Genomic DNA, 20,473 nt, shown 5'->3' on the forward strand with positions numbered 1-20,473 from the left:
CTGTCTCGTACCTGGCACCATAGACCCTCCCACCTGTGCAGGAGGAAATGCACGTACCCCCGGGTGCCCAGCTGGCAGCCCCTGCATGTGTCTGCCCCTGGAACCCCCCTGGGGGGTTGGTTTTTCAGCCTGACAAGCCCCTGGAACCCCCCCCTGGTTTTTCAGGCTCCATTGGCCAACTCCCCTCTCTGGGCCTCTGGCACTCATCTCACAGTAATAATGTTTCCTGTGTCCAGCATGTGCCTGGATATTCCGTTTAGCTTTTTTTTTCTGGTCTTGAGATGGAGTCTTGCTGTGTCACCCAGGCTGGAGTACAGTGGCATGATCTCTGCTCACTGCAACCTCCGCCTCCTAGGTTCAAGCGATTCTCCTGCCTCAGCCTCCCAAGTAGCTGGGATTACAGGCGTGTGCCACCACGCCTGGCTAAATTTTGTATTTTTAGTAGAGACGGTTTCCTCGTGTTGACCAGGCTGGTCTCGAACTCCTGACCTCAGGTGATATGCCCATCTTGGCCTCCCAAAGTGCTGGGATTACAGGCGTGAGCCACTGCGCTTGGCCCCGTTTAGCATTTTACACACGTTGTCATGTCATCCTTCCAACAAGTGGGGTACTATTCCCATTTTACAGATGAGGAAACCAGGGCTTAGAGTTTGCACAAGTAGTCAGAGTGGGGCTGGATAGCTTTGACTCCAGCTTTGATGTTCCTAACCCTCCTACCCTCCTTTGGAGGACAAGGAGATGTGGGCTTGCCTGGGAGGCATTTGCTAGGGGACAGTTCCCTCTCTCCCACCTTTCCCCCTCCCCGTCCCACCCCAACATCCTGGGACATGTTTGTGGGCAGTTCCTCCCTCAGATGAAATCCAGGCTCAGAGCCCACATCTCCCAGCCAGAACCACGTGCATCATCCCTGAGGGAAGGGTGGGTGCCTCTGAGCTCATCTCACCAGCGGGCCCCTGGCCAAGCCCCTCTGCTCTAGAGAGGCAGCTTGGCCGTCTGGCTCATCTGGGCAGGGGAGAACAGGAAAGACTGGCTGTTTCCTGCCTTCCAAAAGCCCTGGCCAACCTCATTCCTGGAACCCCTGGTGCTATCCCCAGGCCTGCCAGAGTAGGGGCTGAGAAAACGTTGAATCATGCTGGGGAGAAGGGATGTGGGTGTGAGGATGTAACTCCTGCCAGGAGGCACATCATGGTGGACCTCTGCTCCGGGCACAGCGACGGTTCAGGGTGGCAGATGCTGTTTCAGAGGAAGCCACAGAGAGGCCTGGGTTCAAATACCTCCTCTGCCCTTAGCCGATTATTCATGAATCTATTGGACAGGTGTGTGCCAGGCACCAGGACTAACTCAACAAACTGAATAAAACGGGACAAAAACATGGTCTCACCCTGCAAGCAGTTCACCATCCAGCATGAAAGCCTGGCAGGGAAGGAGCACATGTCCAAGGACATAGTGGGAGCACAGCAACCACAGCCCCATCCCCTCCCCTGCCCAAAGAAACAGCCAGGGGAATGGGTAGAAGCAGCAGAAAGGACCTGGGAGCCAGGACACGAGTTGGCAGCTTTAGCCCCTCAGTCTCCCAGTTTTTCTTTCTTTCTTTCTTTTTTTTTAGACAAGGTCTTGCTCTGTTGCCCAGGCTGGAGTGCAGTGGTGCAATCATGGCTCACTGCAGCCTCCACCTCCCCAGGCTCAGGTGATCCTCCTACCTCAACCTCCTGAGTAGCGGGGACTATAGGCAGGCGCCACCACACCCAGCTAATTTTTGTATTTTTTGTAGAGATGGGGTTTTGCCATGCTGTCCAGGCTGGTCTCAAACCCCTGGGCTCAAGCGGTCCGCCCGCCTCGGTCTCCTAAACTGCTGAGATTACAGGTGTGCATCACCGCGCCCAGCCTCCCTCTTTTTTTCGAGGGTAAGGGACAGCATTTCTACTGAGCGATTTCCTCTCTTTTGCCAGTGGGATTGCTCCTGGCAGCAGTGGGGTCTAAGGGCAGGCAGACGGCTGGGCTGGCCTGAGGGCCCACCTCTCTCCAGGTCACAAAAGTCTCTGTGGCATTGCAATAGACACTGGGGGACAGGCCATGGTCATTCTTCAACAAAGCAATCCTGGGGAATGAAGGAGGCGCAGGACATATTGAGTCCCTTCCTGAGACTCAGAGTCTAAGGGAAGTGGGGGAATGACTAGGGGTGAAGAGATCACACGGCAAGGGTCTCAGTCAGGGACCATCCTCATCTCCTCCCAGCCCGCAGCCCCTACATCTCCCAGCCCGCAGAACCCCCTGCTCCTGGGCAGGACTGAAGGCTGCCCCAGAGGCAGAGGATCTGCATTCCCAGCCAGTCTCTCTGGGAAGAGTTTAGAGTACAGTTCACTCATTCATTCCACAAATGTTTGCTGAACTGCTGCTCGGAGCCAGGCTCTGAGCCTAATCAGCAAAACTGAAGATAAGCAAAAACAGGCCTCAGTCCTGGCCTTCACGGGGCAAGATGACAGTCGCATCGGGAAGAGGGACACGGCTCAGATGGTCACAGATAGGCCAACAAGAGAGCTGCAAGCAGTAAAGCTAGAAAGCACAAAAAAAGGAAAAAGGGAAGGCCCCTCTGAGGAAGGGAGGGTTTGATCTGTGACCCCACGGAGGAGACCTCAGCCAGAGCTCGGGAGGAAGAAACGCCCCAGTCTGGGAAGGAGAGGGATTTGGGAGAAAGCCCCCAAAGGCCGGTGGCTAGAGGAGGAAGAGGAGGCAGAGCCAGGCTGCCATAAAGGGCAGGGGTCCTGGAGGCCACAGGGAAGTTGAGCCCCCAACCTGAGTGAAAGGCGTTCAGTAGAAGCGGCCATGATCTGCAGGGGTGAGGGAGGCAGGACCCACGTGGGAGAGCCCGGAGTGGAGGCTATTGCAGAGCCCAGGCAAATGATGGTGGTGTCAACTAAAGAAGAAATCAGCCTTTTGACCACGCCCAGTGGCTCACGCCTGTAATTCCAGCACTTCGGGAGGCCGAAGTGGGTGGATCAACTGAGGTCAGGAGTACAAGACAAGCCTGGACAACATGGTGAAGCCTCATCTCTATTAGAAATACAAAAAAAAAAAAAAAGGCACGGTGGTGGGTGCCTGTAGTCCCAGCTACTCCGGAGGCTGAGGCATGAGACTCACTCAAACCTGGGAGGCAGAGGTTGCAGTGAGTCGAGGACGCGCCACTGCACTCCAGCCTGAGAGACAGCAAGACCCTGTCTCAAAAAAATAAAATAAAATAAAATTCCACCTTTTGGCCAGGCACAGTGGCTCATGACTGTAACCCCAGCACTTTGGGAACCCAAGGCAGGTGGATCAGCTAAGGTCAGGAACCTGGCCAACATGGTGAAACCCTGTCTCTACTTAAAAAAAAAAAAAATGCAAAAGTAGCCTGGCATGGTGGCATGCGCCTGTAATCCCAGCTACTTGGGAGGCTGAGGTGGGAGAATCCCTTCAACCTGGGAAGTGGCGGTTACAGTGAGCCAAGGTCACGCCACTGCACTCCAGCCTGGGCAACAGAGTGAAACTCCATTTAAAAAAAAAAAAAAAAGAAAATCAGCCGCTGAAAAAATTAAAGTTACTTTTATTGAGTCTTACTGAGGACTGCACCTGGGAGAGCGTTTCAGAGAGTCTCTGTCAGACTGCTCCAAAGCAGCATTTCAGCCCACACTTTAGATACAGAGGTAGGTGGTTCTGCATGTACTCAGAAGTTATGGTCAGGCATGGTGGCTCACATCTGTAATCCCAGCACTTTTGGAGGCTGAGGCGGGTGGATTGCTTGAGCTCAGGAGTTCGAGACCAGACTGGGCAACATGGCAAAAGCCCTTCTCTACAAAAAAAAAAAAAAAAAAATTAGCCGAGCATGGTGGCTCTTGCCTGTAGTCCCAGCTACTTGGGAGGCTGAGGTGGAAGGATCACTTGAGCCCAAGAGGTGAGCTGTGATGGTGCCACTGCACTCCAGCCTGGATGATAGAGCGAGACCCGGTCTCATTAAAAAAAAAAAAGAAGGCCGGGCGCGGTGGCTCAAGCCTGTAATCCCAGCACTTTGGGAGGCCGAGATGGGCGGATCACGAGGTCAGGAGATCGAGAGACGATCCCGGCTAACACGGTGAAACCCCGTCTCTACTAAAAAATACAAAAAAATAGCCGGGCGAGGTGGCGGGCGCCTGTAGTCCCAGCTACTCGGGAGGCTGAGGCAGGAGAATGGCGTAAACCCGGGAGGCGGAGCTTGCAGTGAGCTGAGATCCGGCCACTGCACTCCAGCCTGGGTGACAGAGCAAGACTCCGTCTCAAAAAAAAAAAAAAAAAAAAAAGAAGAAAAAAGTTACATCAAATGTCTTCAGAAGCTACACTAGAGCAAATCTCACCAAAGTTTGGGTTCCAGGATGTACCTAGTTATATAGATTATAGAGGCATAATCATCGGTCCTGTCAGGTGCTATCTTACGTACAGGAAAAGGCACAGCCAGGATCATTGAACTTACCTTTCCTAACAATGCAGTGATTCAAGCAAGAGGCGTGGGAGCCTGTGTTCTGCCCTGCCTGCCATCTTCAAGGCATCCTTCCGTCGCGCTGCCGCTGGCCACTGAGTCAGGGCTTTGTCAGCTTCTGACAAGCAGAAAGAACAAATGTGGTTTCTTGGGATTGCAACTTGGTCTCACAGTGGCTTAGGCCAGGGAGGGAGCAGTGGACAGAGTCACAAAAGAAATTTTTAGTAGCATTCACAGGTGGGTACTGGATTAGATGCAGGGCTAAGGGTAGGGGAGGAAGCCTGGGTAATGGAAGGCTGGGGGGCCAATGGAGTACTGGGAACCCTGGAAGGCCAGGTCTTGGGGAGAGCTAGGAGGTTGTGAATTTGGACTTGGATGCTTGTTGAAGTTGATGCACCTTGGGGACATTTGTGGGACACATAGATAGGGTCAGGGCTGAAAAAAGTGCTGGTTATGACCTGGGTCAGGGAATCTTGCCTGTAATCCCAGCAACCCAGGAGGATGAGACAGGAGGAACTCTTGAGGCCAAAATTTCGAGGCCAGAAGTTCGAGATGAGCATGGGCAACACAGCAAGACCTTGTCTCTAGAAAAGGAAAGAAAGAACGGCTGGTTGTGGAAGCCAGCCATGGCCCAGAGCTCAGCAGTGTAGGAGGAGATGGTGCGGGCCTGGGAGAGGCAGCAGGCTCAGCTGGAGAGGCAGAAGGAAAACCAAGGCAGGAGGGTGTCCTGTAAGCTGGGAGAAGGCAGAGTGCGAGCGAGGCTTACTTTCTGGCTGAGGGGCCTATGGTGAGTCACTTTGGGAAGCTTGGTTTTCTCCTCTGTGAAATGGGCTACACACCCACCCTTGCTCACCTCACCCACCTCACCCCCCTCACCCCGTCGACGTCGAGTGAGGAGCAGCTGTGAGAAGGAGGAAGCTTTGCACGGACGTGAGGACGGCTCCGGGCGCCTCTCCCCCGGGGACACCCCCGAGGAGATGGAACCCCGAGGGCACGGCGTGGCGGTCTGTGCGGGCCGCTCGCGTTAGGACCCAGAGGCTCTGGGGCTGGAGGGCGGGCGCCAGCCCCGTCGGGGGCCCGGAGGGGGACTCGGAGCGGGCCAAGGGGCGGCTCCGGCGGGCGGACTCGGAGCGGGCGGCGGAGTGACCCGGACAGGTAGGCGCGGGCCTGGCGCTTGGGGGCCCCGGGGGGCGGTCAGGGGCGTCGGCGGGTTCCGCGGCGCGGGGACGGGGGTGCCAGGCTCTCCGGGTCCCCGATCCTGGGGCGACCGCGGAGGTCCTGAACCCAGCGCCTTCAGAGCGGACGCCAGGGGGGCACCTGGAAAGTTTGGGGTTGCTCTGCAGAGAAAACGTGAATTGGGAAGGGCGGGGAGCCCGAGTTTGGGGGGAGCCAGAGGTGGGGGCGTCGGGGGATGGGACATCTTTTGTTCTCCCGGGGAGGTTGGAATGTGGCGGGTGGGGTGGGGGGCCCCGGTGGGAATGGCCGAGACAGAGACGCAGAGAGACAAAGAGAGATCAGAGACGGGAGCGCGAGGGCGCGCGGAAGCTGACTGTTCCCAGCTGTGCGGCGCTGCAGCATCTGGGTTCCCCCCGCCGGGACCCCTCCCCGCTAGCTTGGCTCTGGAGCGGGCAGAGCCCTCCGTCTGAGGTCTGAGCCAGCGTCGGGGCCCCCTGTCCCCCTCCTCCCAGGACGCAGGGGAGTCGGGGTTGGGGGAGGCCGCAGCTGTGGAAGAGGCCAGAGGTGGGGGTGGGGCAGCCTCCCGGGCAGGTCCTGGCCTCCCGCACGCCCCAAAACCCCTTGGTCTAGAAGTGCTTGGAGATGTGGTCCCCTGGGAGGAGCCCATGAACTCCACACTGACTTCCCTCTTTCCTGTCTACCCGCTAGCCCGTGGGCCTCCCTCCCCCAGTAAGCCTGGGTTTGGGGGCCAGTCCTAGGGAAGAAGACTCCACGCAGGGGACCAACAGGCATCCCCCAACACCTTGCAGCCCCTCATGCCCCAATTCAGCGCCTTCTGCTGAGCAGCGGGGGCTCCGACCGGCCTGACCGATGGGGAGAGGGACAACGATGGGGAGAGGGACGACGATGGGGAGAGGGGCGACGGGCGACGATGGGAAGAGGGGCGACGGTGGGGAGGGGGGCGACGGTGGGGAGAGGGGCGACGAAGGCTCTGGGGTCTTTTCATCCCCCTTCCATGAGGAGGTCAAGGGTTTTCAGAATGGGGTGTGGGGAGTCAGCTATCCCTCACCTCTGGGGCAGCTTGGTCCTGAGCCTCGTCTCCCCGCTCCCAATCCACCTCAGTGAGGTGCCCAAAACGCATGAGAGGGCCGGGGGTCAGGGAGGCCTCAGGATTCAGAAGAAGGAGGGAAAGACCCCATGCTTTCTCCCCTTTCCCTCCCCTCCCCCTGGATTCCCAGTGGGGAAAATAGAGCAAAGTTGGGGTTTCCAGCTAGCTTTCTGGAAAGACTTCCTGGGATGCAGCCGGGAGGGGCCCTCCTGGAGAATGGACCCCACCCTTGCAGCCCTCCCTACAGAAGGCTGAGGGACCTGAGGTGGCCCTCCACGGAGCTGGGGCTGGACGTGGGGAACCGGAGGCTTCCCCAAGTCCCACCGAGTGGCCAGGACTGGAGGCTGGGCTCTTGAATGTCAGGATCCTAATGAAAGCCATGACCCGGTGCCCTCTCCTTCCAAATGACACACATACTTGCCTACAATGTCAGGGGGTGCGGAACCCCCAGGCCGGGTGATGTCACGGCCCCTTCAGTGCTGCCGTTCTGGAATCCAGAGGAGTCCCCTCAGACTTCACTCTAGTGTTTCCTGCTGCTGCAAATAGCCCAGGTCTCGTGAGCCTGTGATGAACACAGCCAGGTCTTTCCAGGCCTGGAGGCCTGGCAGGAGAGGAGTCTTCTGGGCGCTGGGAGCCCTGCCTGGCCTGGCCGCTGTGGGGGCCCGGCAGGCCCATGTGTATGTGGTTTTCTGCTGAGCAGGATGCTCAGGGCCCAGGGGCTAATTGGGAGCAGGTGGTGGGCTTGGCAGAAGCTGCCGAGTCCAGGCGGTGATGCCGGTTGGCCACGGCTGGGGTCCCAAGGATGGGCCTGGTTCAGCGATTCATGCAGTCAGTGCCTTGGACACCCGGGGAGGCACTGGGCCAGAGGGCTGAGCATGGGTGTGGGTGAGGACAGAATGGCCCGGGCTGGGAGCACGTTAGGAATGTCCCCTTAGTGAGCAGGGCAGGGTCCACCCTTCCCTGACTGTGTCTAGTACACACATGACACGGGGTGTGCTTGTCAGGATCAGCCCTGGAGCTGGGTTGGAGGCCTTGTTCCTTGTGACCTGAACACCTGGGCGGACCAGCAGGGACTGGGATGTCCCTCCACTCCAGCCCTCCCATGCCTGGCTTCTGGGTGCCACCTTCTCCAGGGTGAAATCAGGGGATCAAAGGTGGGCTCTGCTGTCCTGGGTGCAGCCCTGGGTAGAGCTCCCACCGGTCTTTCCCCAGCTGTCCTCTCTGACACCACTCCGGCCTGCCTCTTCGTTGCCATGAGAGCTGCCTACCTCTTCCTGCTATTCCTGCCTGGTAAGTGGCTCCTGGGGCAGAGGGTAGCTCCCCTTATGTGGGGGTGGAGAGTAGGGTTAGTAGGGGGGATTAGCAGTGAGCCTTTGTCATGACTTATGGCCAGAACTCAGCTCCCCAGCTCCCAGGGCCTCCTGCCTGCTTGGACCACAGACTGGACCGGCCAACACTGGCAGCATCTGGAGGCAGCTCCCGGCCCTTCCCCCAGCCCTCCACAGCAGCAGGCAGGCAGGGCTCTGGAGGGCACGTCCCAGGCACAAGGACTCCGTGGCACAAGGCACAACGCCCCTCTGGGAGCCGATGTGCAGGTGGAGGTGCAGGGGCACCCAAGGCAGGGAGTCCGGACGCTTGGGTTCTAGATCCATTCAGGGCCCTTCAGCTCTATACAGTCTCGACCTTGGGGGGGTCCGTACTGGCCAAATGAGGAGAATCAATGAGGACCACAAAAGTCCTAGCAGGGCCAAGATTCATTCATTCAGCTGTGATGTGTTGAGTCCCTACAACGTGCCAAGTGCTGGGCTAGGCCCTGGGGATTCAGCGATGAACCAGGCAGACACATCGTTGCTCCTCATTATGCGGCCAGTCCAGGGAAGGAGGACAAACAGGAAACAAGCAGATGTGAGAAACGCCAGCATGTGCTGAGTGCTGGACGGAAATCAGCAGGAGGGCCGGTGGGCTGGGGGTGGGGCGGCCTCTCGTGAGGCTGAAATTCCAGGGAAGACCTGAAGCAGCTGAGCAGGCCTCACAGGCCCAGGGAGCATCAGGTGCAAAGGCTCTGAGGGAGGCAGGAGCATGTGGAGTCCCAGGAACAGCCAGGAGGCCAGCAACAGGAAGGGGCAGGATGAGGTCAGGGAGGTGACCACGACCAGGGTGGGGAAGCGTCTTTACCATCAAAGAAGAGTTTGGATCCTCTAGGAATCTGCTTGTAGGGTCCTAGGTTCTTATAGACCTGCCCTTGTGACCCCCGCCTCACCTCCCCAGAAGCGCCTCAGGCCCCCGTTGCCCCTCCCCGTGGGGTATCCCACATGCTTTGCCTCCCCACAGCAGGCTTGCTGGCTCAGGGCCAGTACGACCTGGACCCGCTGCCGCCGTTCCCTGACCACGTCCAGTACACCCACTATAGCGACCAGATCGGTAAGGGCCTTCCACCCCCAGCCCTGCTGGGTCACGGAGGCCTGGCTGCTCAGATGTGCATGGCTCAGCCAGGGACCGCACTGGACAGGCTGATGGGAACTCTGGGGGTTGGTCCCTGGCTCAGCGGGGACCTTGTTTGCCCCTGGGGCTAGGGGAGTAGCCTGACTCCCACCAATTCCACTTTCATCTTTGTTTGCAGACAACCCAGACTACTATGATTATCAAGGTAACGGCTGGGGGTAGGCGGGCAGCTGGGGTGGGGAGAGCCCCTGGGAGGGGTAGAGGGAGCAGACCCCCTTATCCTCCCCTGGCTGCAGAGGTGACTCCTCGGCCCTCCGAGGAACAGTTCCAGTTCCAGTCCCAGCAGCAAGTCCAACAGGAAGTCATCCCAGCCCCAACCCCAGGTAGGCGCCAGAGCCTGCTCCCACCCCTGCCCCAGCTCCTGCCTCACCCCTCCCCACTCTGTCCACCGTGGGAGTGGGGGTCTGCCAGGGCTGGGAGAGGTGACTCCCCTTGCCCTGAAGATACCCCTCCCAGTGATGTCTGCCTACCTCTGTCTCGACACCAGAACCAGGAAATGCGGAGGCGGAGCCCACAGAGCCTGGGCCTCTTGGTAAGGGCTTTCTTGACAGCCAGAGAAATGGAGGCACGGCCTGAAGTTGGGGTGGAGTAGGGGGCGGTGCTGGTGGGCTGGAGGTCTTTGTCCCTTGCCCATGTGGGCTGTTGGCAGTAATGTGGGCAGTATGACTGCTGTAGGCTGGCATCCCCAGGCCCCCCTAGGCAGCTCCAGGAGGTCCCACCACTCCCCAGCGTGCCTGACTGGAGGCTAAATTGGCAGCCTAGGAAGGCCCCTGTCCTCACAGTTACTGGGAGGGGCAGGGAGTGTGCTGGGGACTTCCTGTCAGCCAGAGAGACTGGGTGGTGCCCATGTGGAGGCGAGGAAGGGCCAGGGAGCGCAGGCTGGCTGAGCGGTGCCCCTCCAGCTGCCCCAGCTGAGAGCTTGAAAGAACAAGGTGTGTGTGTGCGAGAGAATCCGTGTGCTTACCCTCGTGTGGGTTGGTGTGTGTGTTCCTATGTGGGCTTCTGTGAGCGTGGGCAGATCTGCTTGGAAGTTGGTATGGGCTTTTGTGACGATGCATGGGTGGGTGGGAATTTCTGTTGAACTTAGGCTTCTATAGGAAGTGTGGTTGTGAGTTGATACATGAATATTACAGCCCTGGTAAGTCTGACAGTGCTGCACGTGTCTACGTGGGCATGTGTAGGTATGGGTGTCTGCACAGGGCCTGAGGGTACAGGGGGGACTAGGCCCTGCGAGCCAGCCTCAGGTGGGTGAGGCTGGGGGCTGCCCCCCAACTCTGGGCTCCTAGTCTGACCCCACCTGTCACCAGACTGCCGTGAGGAACAGTACCCGTGCACCCGCCTCTACTCTATACACAAGCCGTGCAAACAGTGTATCAACGAGGTCTGCTTCTACAGGTGAGCACAGGTGGGCAGCTGTCGGGAGGACTCCGGAGTTTGGGGGGCTAGAGGGCACACGGGACAGCTCTGGCCAGCCAAGGTGGGAGTTGGAGGAAAGATAGTGAGTCCTGAAGTTGAGCTCAGTTCTGTGGTTGAGCCTGGGCCAGGGACCTCCACTCCTGGACTCCAATGCCGGGTTCTGTCTGGGCTATCCCAGTGGGGTTGGGTGGAAGTGGGGCTGAGACCTCCCGTGCCCTGTCCCTGCAGCCTCCGCCGTGTGTACGTCGTTAACAAGGAGATCTGTGTCCGTACAGTGTGTGCCCACGAGGAGCTCCTCCGAGGTAGGAAGGCCTCCTCCCCAAGACCTCCCCTACCCCCAGGTCCACTTCATTATCTGGCTACCTAGTCACCCACCTGATGTTTATTCAACACGTATTATCCACCAGGCCCACTTCCAGGACACCCTGAGCTCCCCTCCCTGCTACTTTTCATCCTCAAAACACTCCTATCACCAGAGTTGGGGGAGGGACAGCGGTTCTAATCTCCTAGCTCCACCCTGACCCCCCTCCTTCCTGCCCCTAATAGCTGACCTGTGTCGGGACAAGTTCTCCAAATGTGGTGTGATGGCCAGCAGCGGCCTGTGCCAATCCGTGGCGGCCTCCTGTGCCAGGAGCTGTGGGGGCTGCTAGGGTGGTGCTGGCATCCGGAGTTCTGGCCCTTCTGGGATCTGGGGCCCTCGGGCCCTGCCTGACCTGGTGCTTTTTCCCCCATCCCCATGTTCCTTTTATTCTGTAAAAAGTTAGTGGACTGCAGCCCTGGGGGTTGCAGGCTGCGGTGCCTCAGGCCACTCCTTCAGCCTGTGGCCACCTCTGGGGCATGATGGGGGCTCCCCACTGCCTAGTCTCTGCCCCTCAGGTTGGGGGGGCATCCCAGGCCTCTCTGTGGGACCTTGGCCCCTGACGGGCCTTCTCAGCCCCTTTTGAGGACAGACAGTCCCCCCTTCACAGTCCCCTGAGGTAGGCTACGTCCCCCCACCCCAGCTGGTCTGCTTGGATTTCCTACAGCCCCCCTGGGCATGGACCACCTTTATTTTATACAAAATTAAAAACAGTTTTTACAAAAGATCGAGTCACTTTTTCGGTGGAGAGCACAGAGGGGCCAGCCAAGTGCCCCCAACGCAGACTGTCCTGAGAGGCTCCCCACCCCTTGGAGTGAACGGTCTGCTCAGGTGCCCTGTGCTTCTGCAGTCCCAGCCCCACCTCCTCACCCACCGGCTCCAGTTCTGCCCTGCCCAGAACACTGCGTCATGACAGTGTACATGCGCACGCGTGTTGCAGGAATTGCATGGGAGATGGAAGGCTTCAGGGACACAGCTTTCTCATGATCAGGGCTGCTTGGTGAGGACATGAGTTCCCATCACCAGAGGGACACAGTGAAGATGGGAGGCTGCCCATGGGGTTGGAGGGCATGGGATCAAGGCAGGTGGACTGACATCCAAGGCCTTTGAGAAGTTGGGGAGATGGGTGCCATTAAAAGAACAAAAACGGCGGGGTGCAGGGGCTTACACCTGTAATCCCAGCACTCAGGGAGGCCGAGGCGGGCTGATCACTTGAGGCCAGGAGTTCGAGACCAGCCTGGCCAACATGGTGAAACCCTGTCTCTAGTAAAAATACAAAAAAAATCAGCCAGGCGTGGTGGCGTGCGCCTGTAAACCCAGCTGCTCAGGAGGCTGAGGCACAAGAATTGCTTCAACCTGGGAGGCGGAGGTTGCAGTGAGCCAAGATCGCACCACTGCACTCCAGCCTGGGCAGAGCAAGACTGTCTCAAAGAAAAAAAGAGGGCAAAAACGAGCAAGCCATTATAACACCTCCCTCTGACCAGCACGTGGGGCCTGGGCTCTGCGTGAAGGCTCGAACACTCCTTAACTCTGAACAGGCATATGTGGTGGATGTAATTCATATCCCCCTCTTAGAGACAGGAAAACTAAGCCCAGAGACATGAAGTAACCCACCCAAGGGTCCCACCCACGGGTCCACAGCTGTCAGCGGCAGTGCTGTGGCCAAATCGGGCAGCTGGACTCCAGCAGATGAGGATGAGTGTTAATTTCTCCTTCAGACACTGATTGAGCACCTCCTATGTGAACTTCCCCAGTCGCCCTATGCGGTAGGTTCCCATTTTACAAATAAGCAAATTGAGGCTTTAAGAGGTTAAGCAGGCTGGGCGTGGTGGCTCATGCCTGTAATCCCAGCACTTTGGGAGGCCAAGGCAGGCGGATCACCTGAGGTCTAGAGTTTGAGACCATCCTGATCAACATGGTGAAACCCTGTCTCTACTAAAAAAAAAAAAAAAAAAAAATACAAAAATTAGCTGGGCATGGTGGCGGGCACCTGTAATCCCAGCTACTCAGGAGGCTGTGGCAGGAGGATCACTTGAACCCGGGAGGCGGAGGTTGCAGTGAGCTGAGATCGTGCCATTGCGCTCCAGCCTGGGCGACAGCTTTGCTCAGGATCACCCAGCGGAGCCAGGCATGTTCACACCCAAACCTGCACTTGTTTGCCATGCTGCCTGGAAGGCCTGTCACTGTCCCGAGGGTGGGCTTGGATCTAAGGAGGGGCCAGAGAAAGGGGCAAGAAAGCACAGACTGGAAAGAGTCGAGCTGCCCAGGCTTGGCCCAGTCCCAGGCTTCAACAGCCCCATCTGTTCTATGCGCCGGGTGACTCAGGACCCCAGAGGCCTCCCCATCTGACATCCTGTGAGGCTGGCAAGTTCCCTTCCCAACACAGGCCTCTCTGCCTCTCCCTGCCGCCTCCCCAAGCACCCCTCCCTACAGGGCCCCATCCCTCTTGCCCCAGACCCCACCTGTCTCCCCCCGACCCCGTCTCCTCCAATCGTCTAGAAGAGGGACACATCTATACAAACTTTTTAGAAAAGGAGGTCTTGTTACAAAAAACAGTTCTGAACAGTTAACATTGTAAAAAGGTATAAAAATACAGGGACTCTGAGCACTCTGAGGAATTTCCTGACACACACTCTCAACTAAGGCAGACAGATCCCTGGGAAGCCAGAGTCAGGGACTGGGCCTCTGACCCCTGCCCTGGGCCTGGCCCCTCTCCTCTTTCCCACGAACCCTTGCTCCAGGGCTGACCAGAGACGAGGGCTCTCCCCAACCCTGGCTACGGCTCAGCCCCTCAAGGAGGAACTTGTACTATCTACAGTGGCTCATCCTGGAAGAGGGAGGCTGGACTGAGGTGGGGCCCGCAGGCGATGCCGGGAAGCCTCGCCAGGCCTGGAGCTGGAGTACCCCTCCTCAGCACCGCCAGCGGAGCGCCTCCTCATCCCACCCTAGCTTGAGGCCCCCAAGGGATTGGGCTCTGGGGGTGGGCTGTCCAAAAGGAGGGCCCTCCCCTGTCCCGGGCATAGGGCCTTTTTCCAGATGCCAGCAGGGGCTCATTTCTCTGGGGGGCCGGAGGGTGGGGAGAAGGGTGCTGAGCTCCTTCGAAGCTCCTGCTGCAACTGTCCCTTCAGTGTGGACACCTGGGGAAAAAAGGGAAGATAAGGCCAGTCAGGTCCGCAGCCTGGCTTCAGAGAAAGGAAGGCAGCTGGGAACCCAGAGGGACACAGTGCCACGGTTTCAGGAAAGGTCTGACCTGACTGAGAGCCAGGGGCTGTCCTGCCCTTCTCATTTTGTTCCTTACGGCAGAGTCTGGCGTCTTCTGACTGTCGGCACCTTTCAGGGCAACTCCACCCCCATTCTTTATCCCCATCATCACTTGGGTGGGCGTGGCTCTAGCCCAGACCCAAGGGGTGGACATGTGACCCAGTCTCCAGCTGACAAGGCTGGCTCAGGCATGGTCAGGAAGGGGTGTGTGATCTGAGCAGGCCAGTGAGGGACAGCCCTGGGACTTCTGCCCCTGCTGTCTTCAGGGATGAGATTGCTGGGACAACCTGAGGCTGGAGCTGCTCAGGACACCTGGCCACCCAGGGAGAAGGCTGCCCTGAGCATGGAGCCAGGGGGAGCAGAGCCATGGCAGGAAGGCCTTGGGCCCAGGAGCATCCCGTGGCCCCTGGTCTGGTCTTGGCTGATACCATTGCAGAGCCAACCCCACCCTTTTCGGTTATGGGAGCCATCAACTGCCTATACCCACGAGGTCTTGACTGGGTCTCTCCTCTTCCTCCAGCCCCACACAGGATCCTGGCCCAGCCTTCCAAGGGGGCCTGCACACCTGCTCCTCCAGCCCACGCACCCTCTGGCGGTGGGCCCGCTCCCGAGCCTCCAGCGTGCGCTCAGTCTGCACCTGGGCACTGCGCAGCCGCTCCACCTCCTGCTGCAGCTCCAGCTGCTGCTGCTGCGCATCTACCTCCAGCTGGGCTGGGCTGTGGCTCTGCTCCAGCACCACCACCTGCGCCTGCAAAGAGGGGCTGTGGTCAGGGTTCTGGCCCAGCGTGAGTGTGTGTGTGCATGTGTGACAGGTTGTCAGGTACCTCCCTGGGACGTGGCCAGTGCAGAGGGGGAAGGCAGGAGAGATCCTTGTGTGTCTTCCATCCTGCTGGCCCTGACAGTGAGCCTGCAAGCCCAGGGTGAGTGCACCCAATGACCCCCACTCAGGTAGGTGCGTGCGCGCACACACACACACTCACACACTCAGACGTCATACACACAGGCACAAAGGCAAGCATTTAAATCCCTACCTGGACTCACACAGGTGCATGTGTATGTGCAAAGGCCCAACTCCCACATACATGAAAACGTCTGTACACAAACACATATTCACAATACCTAAACACGCCACACCATGCACAAGATTCATGCTCCATACACAAGAATAATCACATGGGTTCTCACACTGCCACAAGGCCACAACATACATGAACCCACAGGCTCACGTGCAAACAAGCCTTTAGTGTCTTTTCCGTACACCTTATGGAGAACCCCTCCCTCCATAGCCCGGCTGGGTCACTGGAAGGCTCAGGGCTCCTAGAGGAGGGGGTTGTGGGCCCTGGGCTGGCTGGGCCATCAGCAACACTGGGATTGCTGAGCACTCAGACTGGGGATGAAGTTGGCGTCCCGGACTGGGTGGGGTCAGACCTCCAGCTGCTGGATCTGCCTCTGCGCCTCTGCCAGCTCCAGCTCAGCTCCCGTGAGGGTGCGGTCCAGGCGGCCCTTCTCTGCGCTCAGCCGCACTGTGTCCTCGTGGCTACGAAGCTTCTCCCGCTCCACCTAGGCAGGAGAGCCAGAGGAGATCAGGATGCCAGGAGGAGCTTACTGAGGGGGCTCGGGTTCCTGAACCCCAATGGAATAACCTAACCCCACCAGAGGCAGCACACCCTGGGGATGTGCAGTGGGATCCACCACAGCTAGGCCCCAGAGGAAGTGAGGGGAGAGCCCAGGGAGCAGCCTACCTTGTCCAGCGTCCTCCTGAGGGCTACACGGTCCTTCTCCAGCCGCAGGGCTGAGCGCTCCACCTCCCGCTTCTCGGCTTCCAGCTGAGCCAGGGCGCGCTGCAGGCTGCCCAGGCGCTCTTGCAGCAGCCGCCGCTCATCTTGCAGCTTCTGGACCATGTGCAGGGCTGCAGCCTCACCCTCCTGCCGCTGCCGCAGCACCTGCAACAGAAGCCAGGCAGGCCCTGAATCCCTCTGGGCCTGAGCATACTTATCTGAAGCTTGGGGATAATGAGGCTGGCCCACTCACAGAGCAGGCGACGGTGAGGCCCACATCAGAGAATTGTCACCTGAAGCCAAACCTTTCTCTCAGAGTCTCAGTTTCTCCATCTGTATAACAGAACTATGCTCTGAATGAACCATGTTTCCTTACTGGAGGTAGCACCAGGGTTTGGGATGAGGTTGAGATGGGTGGGAACGTCCCCACCCTATCCCAGGGCCTCACAGTCTTGGGGACAGAGGGGGCACACCCTGGCCCTCACCTCCCGTAGCTGTTGTAGCTGGCCCTCGGCCTCCACCTGCTGCAGCTCCAGGTCAGCCACCTCGCCTCGCAACGTCTGCACCTGCTCGCCCAGAGAGCTGCTTTGCTTCCGTGCCTCAGATAATGCCTGCCGGGCAGCATCCAGCCGTTCCTGGGGGACAGGGGCTGATGGTGCCAGGCTGGCCTGGGAGCCCTAAGGAGTCCTCTCTATTCTGTACCTCCGGATAGGTCCACAACCCACAAAACAGGCAGTCTTCTCATCTGGAGGGTGGGGTGCACACCAGACCCATCCACGGCCTATCCACTGACCTGCGTAAGGTAGGACCCACTCAGACCCCAACTCTCCCCAATAAACCCTGCACCTGGGTCCCCCGAAGTTTATACTAGTAGTCTTGTCTTCTTAAGGGACATACCCAGAGCCTCTTCTCATTGGCTGATGGTCTGTTGGGTCCACGCCCTCCCTTCAAGCCTGCTCTCATTGGCTCCAACTGACTGCCCCATTGGCTGGCTCTTTACCAGGGCCCCCCTCCAGGCCTGCTCTTACTGGCTGACTCTCTCACTGGACCCATCCCAGCCAGACCCTGGGCCCGAGACCTGGAGCACTTGGCGGTCGTGTTCACAGGCGGTCAGAGCCTTCTGTAGATGCAGGTTCTTGTCCTGGGTGCTGTTGAGGCTGGCACTGCTCTGGGCTAGGGCCTCTGTCAGGCCCCGCACCTTGTCCCGCAGGGCCCCCTCGCTTTCCTCCACCTTGGCCAGGGCCCCGTTCAGCCGCTCCACGGTCAGCTGCAGGGTCCCTGCCTTCACCTCGCTGTCTGCCACCTGGCAGGAGGACAGCCAGAACAATCAGGGGGCTGTTCCCATCTGGCCTCTACACCTCTGCTCCTACTGTGACCTCCACCTGGCATGCCGAATCCACTCCCTTCCCACTTCTCTCTGGGCCTCCATCATTGAGACCCTCTGTTCCTAAGAGCTCCCGCTGGCTCAGCCTACTGCAACCTGGGCCCCACGTCACTGCTGGCTAATTACTCGTGCCCAGAGTGCCATCAACCTAGCTGTCTCAGACTCACTGGTCTCCTCCCTGTCCTCATTCCTCTCTCCTCTCTGCCATGGAAGAGAAAGGGTAACCACCACCACACTAAAATTTTCTATTTTTGACTTTCAATCAAGGCTAGCCAAATTATTTAACATTCCAGTTAGAGCTGAGCTTCCTAGCAGTTAAGGCAAAAAGGGAAATGAGTGGAACCTACATCTCTAACTTATCCCAGATGACTCCTATGCCTGCAGATTCTGTCATCAAATAGCCCTGAATTCTAATTTCGGCTCTGCCTCTTACTAGCTGTGGGATCTTGGACAATGACATCACCTCTCAGCCTCTATTTGTCCATCTGTGAAATGGGGATGTTGGTAATACTTGCCTCACAGGGTTGTTGGGGGATTGCATAGTGCCTATAAAGCTCTTGGCACAGGGCATGCAAATGTTGTGGCCGTGATTTGGAGAGGGGCCCACCTGTCTCTGCAGGGAGTCCACCCGATCCTGGAGGGCCTGGGCTTGGGCCTCGCGATCACTCAGGCCCAGGCGGCTGCGCTGCAGCTCCCCCTCAAGTGAGCGCCGCTGCAGCTCCAGCTTGACGGTGCGGCTCTCGGAGGCGTCCAGGACCTCCTTCAGGCGCCGCTTGTCGCCCTCCAGCTTTGTCTCATTGGCCTTCATCTTGCTGATCTTCTCCTGCAGGTGGCACGGGGCTCAGGCCCAGACATCCAGTGCACCCCACAGCCCTCCCGCACACGCCCTGGGGCCTATAGGGGAAGAGTGGGGAGCAGCCTCGAAGGGTGACCTGTGTGACCTGGGGCCAGCCTGGGACCCTCTGGGGGCCTCGGTCTCCCATGTGTTCCCAGGATGAGTGGACATGAAGATCCCAGAGCCCACCTTTCCAGTTTTAGCCCAGGCCAATGGGCTGTGGAACCCAGGACTGCCCCTTCCCGCTGTCTGGCCCCATTTCATATCTGCACAGTGGGGATACTGGATTGGTCCCAGGGTACCACAACCTGGGTGCTCACAGAAGCCCTGAGGAAGGGGCTGTAGAAATGCAGATTCCGAGGCCCTTCTCCTGCCCCACTGACTCACGTGCAAACTGAGCTGAGCCCGACAGTTCTGAGGGGGCCCTGCTGTTCTAGGGTTTCAGGTTGTGATTCCCCCTCCCCTGCCCAGGGTCAGCCAGTGAAGAAGGCCTGGGGAGTGGGGATGGGACAGGAAGGCAGACTAGGGGTCCTCCAATCCCTGGTTCTATCCTAGAGACAGGGTGGGTCAACAGGGGGTGTTATTAGAGCCTCCCCAGCCCCCATCCTGAGCCTGGCCCCTCTGCCACCCTGCCCACAGCCCCAGCCCTGCCCTGTCTGGGGCCCCCACTCTGGCTCCTGCCCAGCTTTGTTCCTGGCCTCCTCCCGCAGCCCCTGCGGCTGGGCCCACGGCCAGGGCTGAAGCCGCAGACACAACAATCCAGCTAAGCTCGGCCCCAGGCCAGAGGCAGGGGGTTGAGTGGGGGGCAGTAATAGAGGGACAGGCTGGGGAGGGCGGAGAGGAACTGTGGCTGCACTGTCAGCACCAGGGCCTGAGTTTCCTGCCCCAGACAGGCAGACACACACACTGGCACACGCAGCTGTCCCCCACACACACACAAAAACCCCAGAACTACAGAGACATAAAACAGAGGCTCCCTGAGTACCACCTGTGATAAGAGCCTATGTGTATCACCCTGTGAGGTAATCACCGCTCCTCCTTTTACAGATGAGATGAGGAAAACAAAAACTAGGCAGAGACAGCTCAAAGCCCAAGCTCTCTTTCTTTCCTTTCTTCTTTCTCTCTTTTTTTTTTTTTTTTTTTTTGACACAGTCTTGCTCAGTCGCCCAGGCTGGAGTGCAGTGGCCCGATCTCGGCTCACTGCAAGCTCCGCCTCCCGGGTTCATGCCATTCTCCTGCCTCAGCCTCCTGAGTAGCTGGGACTACAGGCGCCCACTACCGCACCTGGCTAATTTTTTTGTATTTTTAGTAGAGACAGAGTTTCACCATATTGGCCAGGATGGTCTCGATCTCCTGGTGTCAGGTGATCCGCCCGTCTCAGCCTCCCAAAGTCCAAAGTGCTGGGATTACAGGCGTGCATGAGCCACCACGCCAAGCCTTGCTCGCTTTCTTTTCTTCTTTTTTTTTTTTTTTCTGAGACAGGGTCTCACTCTGCCTTGCTAGAGTGCAGTGGCATGATCACAGCTCACTGCAGCCTCGACTTCCTGGGCTCCAAGTGATCCTCCCACCTCAGCCTCCCGAGTAGCTGGGACTACAGGCCCACACCACCATGCCCAGCTACTTTTTGTATTTTTCATAGAGATGGGGTTTCACCATGTTGCCCAGGCTGGTCTCAAACTCCTGGGGTCACGGGATCCACCCACCTCGACCTCCCAAAGTGCTAGGATTACAGGCATGAGCTATTGCACCTTGACCAAGCTCTTTTTTCTACAGCCAGTGACCACAAGTGACATGAGAGGATGGAGTCTGAATGTGATTTCACAGACTCACAGGCTGGTCACCTCAGTGGGTTGCAGAGAGACTCAGGCAGACAGACGCAGGGAGACACACGTAAGAGTTAGACAACCACTCGGGTACACAGATTCCCTGTCGCCCCCGCTGGCCCTCAGCTCATGCCCACCTGGCTGGCCCGGAGCTCGCTCTCGGTGGCCTGCAGGCTCCTCTCCAGTGTGGCTATCTGGTCCAGCGTGGCCCGGCGCTCCCGCTCACTGCGCCGCACACTCTCCTCCTGCAGCGCCATCTCCGCCTGGACCCCGCTCAGCCGCCCATCCACACTGCGCCGGGCTGCAGCCACCACCCACCCCGTCAGGCATGGCCAAGCACAGCCCC

General features: G+C 58.6%; 2 protein-coding genes across 13 annotated transcripts in view; one reads left to right on the forward strand and one right to left on the reverse strand.

Annotated features, from left to right (window-relative positions):
• Window positions 1-5,528: 5,528 nt before the first annotated feature.
• On the forward strand, window positions 5,529-11,771 carry LOC105483147 (microfibril associated protein 2). 5 transcript variants are annotated; one of them, XM_011743839.3, is made up of 9 exons: window positions 5,529-5,641; window positions 7,983-8,060; window positions 9,102-9,191; window positions 9,391-9,417; window positions 9,509-9,595; window positions 9,760-9,804; window positions 10,580-10,667; window positions 10,917-10,990; window positions 11,235-11,771. In XM_011743839.3, the coding sequence occupies exons 2-9, from the start codon at window positions 8,024-8,026 to the stop codon at window positions 11,336-11,338; spliced, it is 552 nt and encodes a 183-aa protein (XP_011742141.1). In that variant the 5' UTR covers window positions 5,529-5,641; window positions 7,983-8,023; the 3' UTR covers window positions 11,339-11,771. The 5 variants fall into 5 exon arrangements, with proteins under 5 accessions (XP_011742141.1, XP_011742143.1, XP_070955689.1 ...); XM_011743841.3 differs by having other exon boundaries at window positions 9,105-9,191; XM_071099588.1 differs by lacking the exon at window positions 5,529-5,641 and adding an exon at window positions 6,112-6,133.
• A 1,794-nt stretch (window positions 11,772-13,565) lies between these two features.
• Window positions 13,566-20,473, reverse strand: part of LOC105483163 (rootletin) — a 59,776-nt gene continuing 52,868 nt past the window's right edge. For 5 of the 8 annotated variants that reach the window (XM_071099610.1, XM_071099621.1, XM_071099612.1 and 2 more), the window contains 8 exons: window positions 20,265-20,428; window positions 18,077-18,292; window positions 17,164-17,388; window positions 16,571-16,720; window positions 16,050-16,250; window positions 15,736-15,867; window positions 14,795-15,055; window positions 13,566-14,183 (listed from right to left, as the gene is read on the reverse strand). In XM_071099610.1, the coding sequence (XP_070955711.1) occupies window positions 14,097-14,183; window positions 14,795-15,055; window positions 15,736-15,867; window positions 16,050-16,250; window positions 16,571-16,720; window positions 17,164-17,388; window positions 18,077-18,292; window positions 20,265-20,428 (1,436 nt within the window). In that variant the 3' untranslated portion in view covers window positions 13,566-14,096. The other 3 variants (XM_071099605.1, XM_024793184.2, XM_071099631.1) reach the window with 3 other exon arrangements.

Source organism: Macaca nemestrina, chromosome 1, assembly GCF_043159975.1.
Source record: "Macaca nemestrina isolate mMacNem1 chromosome 1, mMacNem.hap1, whole genome shotgun sequence".
In the NCBI taxonomy this organism is placed as follows: Eukaryota; Metazoa; Chordata; class Mammalia; order Primates; family Cercopithecidae; genus Macaca; species Macaca nemestrina.